The following is an 11363-nucleotide window of genomic DNA, read 5'->3' on the forward strand; positions in this document are numbered from 1 at the left end:
TTCCAGATTTATCGAGAAAACTAACATTGCTGGACCGAACGAAATTTAAATTTCCCGCTTGGTAGCGCAACGAGAGCTCGAAGCTGCGCGCGCGCGCGCGCAATCGGTTCGATAAATCTCGCAGGGCAGCTTGCACAACAAAAACGCAAAAAGCAACATGGCCGCAACAGACGTCTGTCCGTCAGAACAGAACGCCCGAGAGCAGAGCACTATAATAGTGCTTCCTCTTCTCGGAGCCAGTATAGCTCGTACGTGCATGTGATCGCGTTTATTAATTAGTACTCGCCCCTGCATTCTGCGTAAACGAAACTCGACGCACGTGAAACTCGTCGAGGAAAAGTCCCTCGCGCGCATCGAATCCGCCGTTTTCTCCATGATCGCTCCCATGCGTCTAGCAGCAGCGGACAGGAGGACGACCCAGACGACGACGAAAGAGTATTCCTTGTGCACCTCAGCTGCAGAGCAGGTAATGCGTAATTTAACCTTGGCCAGCTGTCTCTTGTATTATTCCCCATCGCCTATATATATCCTACCTCTCGTGCAACGGCGAGTCTGGACTTGGGCGCGCAGTTTCTTTCCTTGGCTCTCGTTTTCTTTCTCTCGTGAAATTACTTTTCTATAGATTCTATAGATCTGTGCACTTATATGCCTAGCTGCAACTTCCTACTGTATGCGCGGGACTCGAGCCGTGTCTTGTTTGCTGCATCCTCAGGTTTTTGTGTCTAACGTGTGCCTTGGGTCCTTTGTTCGAGACAAAACTCGCGCGCGTCGTTTACGGACGTTAGTGGCGACGCGAACTTTTAGATTAGACTATACTTGCCTTGGCTATTTTGTCCGTTTTGTTTGGGTTTTTCTCGGATGCCTTTGGCAGTCGTGGTTTTAAATTGGATTTTGAAAAATAAACCTAACGCGATGTAGCTGTAGTTCCTCGAGCACTACACTTGTTTGTCAATTATAACCTCGAAACGCTATTTTTTCTTTTTCTAAATTGATTATATAGGTCCGATTTGATTAGATTATATCTGATGCAACCCTTTGCAATGTATTTCTATTATTTCGTTGCAAGTTGATTAAGCAAACCAGCCTGTGCATGCAACAAAATTTGATGCTCAGGCATGCGTTGTCCCAACACGGATGTGTCATCATTTCTTCGAATGCTAACATCTCCCATTTCAGTTCATACCCACTAATGGTTACCAAGTAATATTTCTTGAAAAATCATCAATCCATGGGTAAATTAATGTTTCATGATTAACCAGTGTTTTTATTAAGGTTACTAAATATCCTAAACTCTGGTTTGTGCAGCTCATTGCCTAGTCCCTCGTCGTTGTACAAAAATAATTAGCCTAGAAATTGCTCTCTTCCAAGTATATATAGTGTGATGTTATGCATATTGCCTGGAGAACGAGGAATGGCCAGTGACTTGTCCAGTGGGTGTACAGAGGTCAATGATATCTTGGATGATGAAAAGGAGGAGGGTGAGATATCCCTCGAAGATGTCAGTTCATCAGAGGAGGGACCAACTTGCAAATATCTGCCCAGAGCGTTTGGACAGTGCAGATATTGCCTGTCGACTCATCAATGTGCCACTTGGTGCAGCAGCTTGACAGTTAATAAAATTAACATGAAACGAGGTATGGATTATATAACTCCTGCACTTGCTTTATACTAATAAATATCTCGATTATCTTACCCTATTATACAGAATGAAATGTTTAATTATTTGTAACGTTACCTGAATGCTTGAAATCCTAGAATGTTCTTGGTGCATAAAAGGGTAATTCAGAGTAAACTGATTGAATTTTCAAGTTCCAGTTTTTTTTAACAAACTTGGGATACTTTACAAGTAACTAAACAGTCGTGTGGAGCCTTTTCCCAAGTCCAGTCCCACACACACACATACACACACGCACACGCACACACGCACACACATCTTGCAAGCGCTAATCAAGCAGAAGCACCTTGCCGTATTGTTGCCCAAGATGCAGGTCTGCAAGGTAAGGAGAATCGCAGCAACCAGCGCTACCACAAGGATGGCCTCGAAGTTCCCATTCTCGGCAACAGCTCCAGCTCCAAAAGTATTCCCTACAGCAGTAGCACTCTCCAGGAAAAGAACGATGACGACCCGCTCGGCCCAATAATCAACAGCGACCTGATCCCGATCTCGAGCGACAGTGACATGGAAGTAGTGGGTTTGACGTCCGAAAAACATGAGAAGAAATCGAGTCGTAGACGCAAGCTGCGCAAGAAGCGACGGAAGAAATCGCCAGATACGCTGTCCCTGTCGCTGTCGCCTAATTCTCAGGATTTTGAGCTATTTTTTAAGGATTCGACTCATCGAATCGAAAGGGACAAGCTCGAGTCCGGACATACCAAGTATCGTCACCACCACTCGCCAAACCGAAGAAAACTTGCCTCGAGACTTTCGCCTCCGTCGAGAAGACGCAACCGATCGCCACTTGCAAACAGATCAGACAGGCGAAGGACCAGGTCGCCTTTGAAAACTTCGCCGTCGCGCTCCAGGAAAACAGTCCAGAAAAAATCTCGGACGCTCGAGAACGGCAGCCCGGTGAAGCAATCGTTTAATAAGCTTCTGAAAAAGGTCCGCCACCTCGAAACTTGTAGTCGAAGCAGAGAGAAGGGATCGTCGCTCCAAGATAAACTTAACAACATGATTAAGCAAGACAAGAAGGAGTCTAGCGCGCCCGTCGAAAAAAGCAAGGAGCCTTCGCACGTACCTACTCTAAGCGAGGAACCCAAGCCAGCCGTCAAAGATAAAGCAGAAGAAAAAGAAGATATCACTAAGAAGCCTATCGTGGTAGAGGAGAAGAATAACAACGATAACAACAACAAAGAGGAGGACGAAGAAGATTTGGTGATACTGCGTCAAATAGCTTTAGAGACCAAGGTTAAGAAGAGCGTCGCACTTATCAAACCCGAGGACATCAAGACCGAGCCAGTCGACGAGCCATCGGCACCAGCACCACCTCCTCCGCAGGAACCGCCTCCGCCATTACCTTCTCCGAAGCTTTCCGAGCCAGCTCAACCGGAGCAGCCGCAACAGCCGCAACAATCTCAAGAAAAGGCAGAAGACAAAGCAGAGCACAAACTCCCCAACTTCTGCATGGATGACAACGACGAAGACCTGGAGCTCCGCATGATTGCCCTGCATTCGGCCGTCCTTAAGAAGCACCGAACGCGCATCGCTAGGGGACGGCGTAAAAGGCTCGAGGCGACTGTGCCGCGCATAGAAAGCCCTTTCACATCGTCCTTCCTCGAGGACTTCCCCATGCTGGCGGAGATCTGCAGTCCCACTTCGCCGCTCGGCTCGAAGCGCGATATCCTCTTGGCTGAAGACATGGAGCTCGACTCGGACATGGAGCTAGAGACGCTCAGCGAGCCCGAAGATCACTCGCCTTACTCGCCCAGCGACGACATCACCGGCGACATGTTGCTTGATCACGATATCGTGCAACCCGTCCCCGTCCCTCCTGTAGCCGTTCAACCGATTGGCAAGAACAGAAGCCTCTATTCGCCGTCGAACCCCACCGAGACACCTGCCTCCGCCATACAGCAAACGACGAAACAGCCGGAAGTAAGCAGCCTGGACGGCAGCATACTGGAATTCACGAGCCAAGAATCGAGGCCTTACTCGCCGTCGGACGCCACCGTTTACGACCCCGACCTGCCCGGGGTACACTCGCCAGTCAAAAGCACTACCCTCACGACAACAACGCCGACAGGTTTGGCGTCTATGCCTCTCCAACCGCCTCCTATGCCACCTCTTAGCATGTTCGGGCCTCAGCAGCCTATGCTCCTGGGCTGCCCGCCTAGTATGCTCAATGCCTTTGGCGATCCGATAGCTATGGTGCCGTCGTCTATGGTCGCCAGTTTCCCGGCGCTCCACCAGTCTGTAAACCCACTGCTACTGCCCGCTGCACCACCACTGTTTGCCTACCCGACTGCTCATCCGGCTGCAGTGTCGATACCAGCGCCGCAGCCGCAGGCACAACCACAGCAGCCACCAATTCCTTCCAAGCCCGAAAGCAACGAGCTGGACGACTTTATGGAAACGGATCTAGACGGTAGTCCTCTGGTGCCAATTGAGAAGGACGGCAACGATCAGAGGTGGCAGCTCCTGGGCGAACCGCTCTACCTACAAAACGTGCCTGAACTCACGCAGTCCGAGCACAGCAAACTTCCTACCCTGATGGAGCGCAGTCTCGTACCCGCAGCTGTACTGCGCTGCAACAAGCAGCTTCAGAAGCAACCGCCCAAAAGACCCATGCCTCCGGTCGGTGAGGCTCTGTTCAGAAATGCAGATATGAGGCCAGTGGCGCTCGTTGAGGAGACGGATGTTAGAGCCGCGAGTTTTAAGCCTATTAAACTGCAGGCTCAGCCAAAGAAGAGCGTGATCGCGCAACCGGCAGCTGCTTTCAATTCTACGCTGGATGATATCGTCGAAAAAGAGGAGAAGCCGAGCAAATCGACGAAGGAAGTGGAAGAGAAGAAGGAGGAATCGCGGACATCGTCCAGGAAGAAAGAAGCCATCGAGACAACATACAGCAAATGCAAGAGCAAGAAACCCGTAAGCAAACACAAGAGCAAAGAGCTAGACTCGAGCAGGCAATCGATGAGAGAGATGCTCAATGAAAGGCGTAAGGATCTGAGTCGACGAGTCAGGGAGCGGAGCTGCAGACTGTCTAGGGCGAGGAGCGTTAGCAAGAACATCAGCAAAACTAAGAAGATCGAAGAAACGACGACAAAAGAGATATCAAAGAGCGACGACAAGAAGCGAAGAAGCAGCGTCGAAGACGACGAGCAAGCGCTCAGGGAAAGCCTGTTGGCTTCTCTGGCAATGAAAGCAAAGGAGCCACAGCCGGCTGCTGTTCCGAAACCTCCTTCGCCTGAAAAAAGTCCTGCGACTCGTAAGCCATCCGCAGAAAGCGTTCCAAAATCCACCGATGAAATGCCCCTGGCTGAAAGAGTTAGCGCTTTCCTTGCTAAGAGCAAGGAAAAAGATTTGAAAAATGGGACAGCTCCCGTGTCAGCTACTGTGTCTAAGGCGACTGGAACGAACCAGTTGAAGAGGGTTTCGGAGCCATTGTCAGAAGCTTCGCTACCGCCGCGCAAAATTATAAAGCGGGTGGCAAGTATGACACCGGCTTCGAAGGTCGTCAACAACGCCAAGCGCTACCAAAATCTGATGCTTCAGCGCAAACTGACTCAGCAGACAGGATCACCCGCCATAAAAAGTCGCTTTAAGCTCAATCACACTAGTCACGCGCGCTCAGTTAGTCCAGTAGTCACCAAATCCAGCAACGAAATTCATAGAATCATTATAAATCTAAACGAGGACACGGAAAGCGAATCCGAAACAGAAGAGGCTAGATCAAATGTCAGTCCGGTAAAAGTCCGACCTACACTGAATATACCTACGACAGACTTCGAGAAGAGCGTTGATCAGTTTTTAAAGAACGCAAGACAGCAGCAAGAGATGGCCTCAACGGTGAACAAGAACGTTGTCTCAGCTAAACCGATGAAGAATAATCCGCTACCCATGGGTCCCCCGCCGATTAGCACCCCGAGTGCCAGCCAAGCTGTCACTGACAACACGAATATCACAACTGCCAAAATAACTGTTGCCACTCCACCGGTTGACGGAAGCATTGGAAGCATTGTTTCTACGACTGCTGATTCTGTAAGCATTGCTAAGAATAAAGTTGTCACGCCAAAAGTTACGAAGACAACTTCCAAGTTGCCAAGCAACGCCACCGCCACACCAACGGTGAGTTTTCAAAGTGTTAAACTAAATTCATTGCATGGTGTTCTTTATCAGATTCAGACTCTATTATCGTTTATAAAGAATAAACACAACTGACAAAACCGACACCGTGAAATCTTATATTGCGTGAAACTCGAATAACTCCTGCTTTCGTTTAAGTTACATGTTACAATTATCTTTTCAGTTATATAAATAAAAAAATTATTTTACAGGCTGTAAAACATCTTACGCTAGCGCAGCAAGAAGAATACCGGCTCTTAAAGCAGATTATACAGGAACGTGAAAAAACCAAAGAGTCAACTTCCACAACTTCACAGTCCCAACCCACGTTGGAAAAAATCACTACTGCGCCCTCATCTAGTCCTCTCTCAGCGTCGTCGTCGCCGCCGTCATTGTTACCGACATGCACGTCGTCTGCATTGTACTCGTCTACGCCAAAAGCTGTCGCAAAAGTTGCGCTGTCACCGACCACTAGCATCGCTTCTTCGCTTCCGGTGAAGCCGCACGAACAGGTTCTAGGGCAGAATGAATCCGTGCCAAAGAAACAGTCAGTGGCTACAATAAGTCCAATATCCAAGCCAAGCGTTGAGAGCATAAAAGTTCCTCTAGCATCAAGCAAGCCATTGAAAATAGGCGTCCCCTCTACGAAAATTATACATGTCTCACCCAGCATTAGCCAGAGTAATACTTTAAATAAAACTGCCGCCGTTATTACTACTACTTCAACTAGCAAAGCTAGTGCTGTAGCGGGTACAGAAAGCACAGCTACTACCTTGAAGCTTACACCGCAATCGAACAATAACATGCTTCTCGGCATGATTAGCGATAGTATAAACCGCCAACGTCAACAAATTTCGGATGCTGCTCAAAAAGTTTCTACGCTCACAATACTAACCAAGGAGCAAATTAATCTCAAGACTTCTCAAATTCAACAAACAAAATTAAACTCGGAAGGCAATGTAGTTATGGACGATTTGAATAAAATAGGAAATAACCTATCTATTACCAGTAAGAGATTTACTGGCGAAACTAATAAAGCGCAAAGTACAAAGAATATAGAAAATGTGAACACGAAAAGTGCACTGAAGAATGATCCGAGAAAGGATTGTTCGTCTGCAGATACTTCACAAGATAAAACAAAACAAAATTGGGAAAATTTTAAAGAAGTGGTCAATGATGAAGTTCAAGCCCTTTCTCATCTCCCCGCACAGCAGCAGAAAGAGCTACTGTCCAAGACTGAAGAAAGTTTAATCGAAAAAAGGTTCGTGTAAGAGTTTTTACTGTGCGAATAATGAAACTATTATTCATTTTTTTTTTCTTGTACTTCCAGACGTTCCGTCGTTGATGACATTGCTGAAATGTCGTTAAAACTCCGAGAGTGGGAGATAGAAAGAGATTTACAATATAAATACAACGAAGAAGCGAAAAAGCTGCGAGAAGAATTAAGAAAGGTTGAGGGAAAAATACAGCAACAGAAAGATAAACTCAATACAATTCAGCCTCAAGTGTCGCTGTATCACAAAAAAATTAACAGCGGTCGAAAAGAATGTTTTAAATTGTCAAAAATATGTGATAGCCTGGGACAGAAAATTATTGGATCTAATTACAAGTACGTAATGATGATTGTAACATTATAATGTTTAATCATAATAATAACTAATTTTAACCTTTCTTTAATTTTAGCGTTCCCACAGCAGGAGCTGAAATATTAAATAATAGGATAAAAGAAGTCGTTAAGCATACTCAGAAATTGCAAAACAAAAAGACTCAGTATACAGATACGGTTCAGAATAATTTTGGCAAGAGTGGTAACACTAGTGGTAAAAAGAATTTTAAACCTAATAATAACCTTTCCAAACGAAAAGAAATCGTTAAACAACCTAGTTTAAATAACAATAAAATTGGTGTTCTCTCGTCAAATTCCACTAACATAAATAGTGCTTCGAAAAATGAACCAAGTTCAACAGTGAGCAATAACATAAACACGTGTACTAATGAAAAGATTATCATTAACCCCAAAATTAAAAATGATCCCATTGATACAAGTACTGAGAATTCGAACGCCAACACTAAATGCACGGTTGCTAATAATAATCCATTCACGTCCACAGAACGTACAAATTTGGTTTTACATTTAAATGACACTTCTAATTTAGAAACTATAACAAATAGTAATATTTCAAACATTATCTTAACTGCAGATTCTATTGTCAATCTTAAAACTGAAAATGTATCAGTTAACTTGAATAGTGATAACGAAATTAAAAAATTAAATCAAACTTTCAATGATAAAATTGATAAACGATTGCGGGATAATGAGAACATAATCTTATGTTCAGAAAGTACTGACAATGCAGGATCTTTAACGAAAAACAATTTTATTAAAGCAAATTTAACGATGTATAGTTCAAAATCGGAATCAATAACAAACGTAAACAGCCCTAATGATTTCGACAATCCAAGATCTATAATACAACGTGGTGTAGAAAATTCGGCCTCAAATGCTGCTAGTAGTGAAAATGAAAATTTACCAACTGGAATAAATGTTATTCAAACAATTTCAAATGTAGAAAATACTGAAAATCAGACGCTACAAACAGTTTCAATTAAAAATAACATTATTAAAACTGAAACTGAGGAAACCGCACCAGAAAGTATAGAAGTTCCAACTACAGTTGAAGAAAATAGATCAGTGGAAACATATAATCCAAATTTGAGTACTTCTAATGCGCCATCTGAAAAGTTAAACAACGAAACTGCAATTCAGAAAATGGCATTAGATTCTGACAATGCTACCAATGATTCTGATACGCGAATATCTTTTAGCACAAATAACGTTGATAATAACATCAATATCGATGACGACGAACTGATGGAAACAAATAATAAAATAGACGAAATCAAAATAAAACTTGAAGTAGAAGATCATACGAGTAACGCATCCGAAATCCATAATAATATTGACAATTCATTAAGTTCAATGAGTCTAATTCATGTGCCCAAAATAGAAGAATCAGTCTTGCCTAGGAAAAAATCACGACACTTTAAATCTGCCATAAAGAGGAAACCGACAAAAGCTCAACAGCGAAAAATGTATAACAAGCAGAAACAGCAATTGAAGGTAGCCGAAAACTTTGCGAAAGGTTCAGAAGATTCCAAAAAGAAAAGCATTCAACCTTATGAATCAGTGCTAAAACCTCTTCGGGCACCGCGGTGAGTCGAGTATTTTTATATCAGAATTGAAAACTGTACTTGAATTTGCAAAAAAAAGTTTTTTAAGTGCATAAATTTCAATTATTAAATCTGTATAAATAAGTGAATCCAAGTTGGCGATATTTAAACGTTTTAAAAATTGTTTATTGCTTTTTTCTGATAATATTTAGGAACAACACCAATGGATTCCTGTGTCCTTTTGAAATGCAGGGCACCTGCAATGATGGAGACTGCAAATACATTCATTCGTCACTCCGCTAGTCATTATCAATAAGCTTTTTATGGCTAAAGCACGTGGAATATTTTTTATACGTAAGGTGGTTCTAATTTGTAGACAGGTGTCAAAGCGCCCTATGTTATTTTTGTATATTTAGATTTCTATATGATGACATGTTGTTATCATCATCATTTTAATCGTAAATTGAGAAATTTCTAATCTTTTTTATTATTAATTCTTGTAATCAGTAGCTTCTTTAGAACATAATTTTTTGAGTGAGGACAAAACAGTGAATACGCCTCTTCGTTTTAGCAATGGAACCTTGATTATGCATTTGATTTCAGATATTCAGCGTCTTCATCCGAATCACTTCGAGACATGCAAAAGAGCGTTGCTGGACGTATCATTTTTTCTTCATTTCTGAAGATTGGTAAGTCGCCTTCGTAACTCACGGGATCTCTTTTTGCGGTGTTTTAGTACTAATCGTTTCTCAAATCTCTATAAAATTTTATGTCGGACGACAAATTGTTTTACGATAAATTTTTTCTTTTTTTATTACCGAATGCGCATTATTTTTTTCGCACGAAGTTGATCGTTAGTGTTACGAATATTAAATTAATCATTATTATTATATTATACTATTATTAATATTTTTATTAACTTTACAATGTGTATAATTGCTATAAATATGTAAAAAGGACATCGTATAGTGGTAAAAAAGTGCAAGTTGTTAAAAAATGTAAATATTTCCCTCGCAATGAAAAAAATATATCGAGATTAATGAAGCTCCTGAAGTGGATGACCTAAGATGCGAGAAAAACGCAGTGATGACTTCGATTAATGTATAGTAAAAGTGCATAAATACCTCATAGAAGTTAAGTGGAAGGTGTACGTGTAAGAATAAAAGTTGATAATTTTTTTAACTGCTGCGTATTTATTTCTAACAGACCTATCTTCTCCCCCATCCTTATAAATATCTCCTTAATTAGGACAAACAAGTAAATAATTTAAAAACTAAATTTAAAGCAACTTGGAATTTTATTCGTCTTCTGAAAAGATCAATGGTTATAAATTAACGCGAAAGATTTGTAACACCAACAAATTCATGATCGTTTGCCGTATGGAGCATCGGGGAAAATGTGATTGCGCTTGTGCCAAGGCATGCGGTTCTCGCTCCGGAAGTCGTCCCAGCGTTCGACCCAGGCTTGAGGACATATCGAGGTGAAGACGTCCTTGAACCAGGTGCAGGCCTCTGCACCTTCGCCGAGCAAGTGCTCGCATTGATAGAAATCCGTGTACATCACGTAGCAGCGCAACGTTTGGTTTTGCTGCTGAAATCTGAATTTACATTACAAGAGCGTTTAAAATTTTTGTTGGAGCATTCGCCTTAATTTTTTCAAAATCTTCAATAAATTTTCCAATCCATGATTTATTACTGATTTTAAATTACCGAGGATCTAATCCAGGAGTTCGAATGACTATCGGCTCATCGTCCACTTTGATTTTCGGAGCACAAGGATCTTCTTCTTCTTCCAGTACTATGGACGAAGTTACGGGTACTTCGTCATTGGACACTTTTTTTGGCTCTGTCTTCTGCCGTTCTTCTGCCGTCATGTCATTTTTAGTATTTTGCGCTTTCGTAGAAGACATCGCGCTGCTAATACGTTACTCTCGATGTAAAATCCTATATTTTGAGGTTTTATTATGGTTTCGTTATTGACGAAATCAGTTCACGTTCCGAATGTATCTCAATTTCAAGATTTCTTTGTTTTAAACAAAACAGAAACTTTACTTGTAATCTTTATATATTTGTGTAGTTAATCAAGTGTTTAAAAAATAACTACATTTTTACGCTCTTCTATGCATTTCAAAAAATATTTGCAAAAAGTTGAAGCACAAGTTCTGTCACAACTCACACCTACTTATCTATATGAGACAAAAGCAAAATGTTATCGTAATAAGTAAGTATACGGCTCCATGTGATCGCACGCCGACGCGTCACGGTGCACCGTTATATATATATATATAATACTTGCCGCACATATATAGTGCAAAGTGTGTACACACAAAAGAGGCCGCCGCAGCTGACTGCTATACCGAACGGTGCCACGTCAAAACACTCCTCTGGAGAAATGTTGTTTATACTTT

At 42.3% G+C, this 11363-nt stretch overlaps 2 protein-coding genes across 8 annotated transcripts; one reads left to right on the forward strand and one right to left on the reverse strand.

The window, feature by feature from the left end:
• Positions 1 to 146: 146 nt before the first annotated feature.
• On the forward strand, positions 147 to 10138 carry LOC100680212 (titin). 7 transcript variants are annotated; one of them, XR_004227142.2, is made up of 7 exons: positions 147 to 1634; positions 1983 to 5788; positions 5998 to 7046; positions 7116 to 7394; positions 7469 to 8998; positions 9169 to 9315; positions 9560 to 10138. XR_004227142.2 is itself a non-coding variant. In XM_016983989.3 (7 exons), exons 2-7 carry the CDS (start codon positions 1382 to 1384, stop codon positions 9257 to 9259), a joined length of 7008 nt encoding a protein of 2335 aa, XP_016839478.1. In that variant the 5' UTR covers positions 147 to 466; positions 1306 to 1381; the 3' UTR covers positions 9260 to 10138. The 7 variants fall into 7 exon arrangements, 5 of the variants coding, with proteins under 5 accessions (XP_016839478.1, XP_008203770.1, XP_016839482.1 ...); XR_004227143.2 differs by having other exon boundaries at positions 9169 to 9310; XM_016983989.3 differs by having other exon boundaries at positions 147 to 466; positions 1306 to 1634; positions 9169 to 10138.
• A 92-nt stretch (positions 10139 to 10230) lies between these two features.
• Positions 10231 to 11159, reverse strand: LOC100680365 (cytochrome c oxidase subunit 6B-like). The gene is made up of 2 exons (XM_003425736.5): positions 10666 to 11159; positions 10231 to 10553 (listed from the first exon to the last, which is right to left on the reverse strand). The coding sequence occupies exons 1-2, from the start codon at positions 10863 to 10865 to the stop codon at positions 10319 to 10321; spliced, it is 435 nt and encodes a 144-aa protein (XP_003425784.1). The 5' UTR covers positions 10866 to 11159; the 3' UTR covers positions 10231 to 10318.
• Between the last annotated feature and the right edge of the window lie 204 nt (positions 11160 to 11363).

The sequence above is a fragment of the Nasonia vitripennis genome, chromosome 3, assembly GCF_009193385.2.
Source record: "Nasonia vitripennis strain AsymCx chromosome 3, Nvit_psr_1.1, whole genome shotgun sequence".
NCBI lineage: Eukaryota > Metazoa > Arthropoda > Insecta > Hymenoptera > Pteromalidae > Nasonia > Nasonia vitripennis.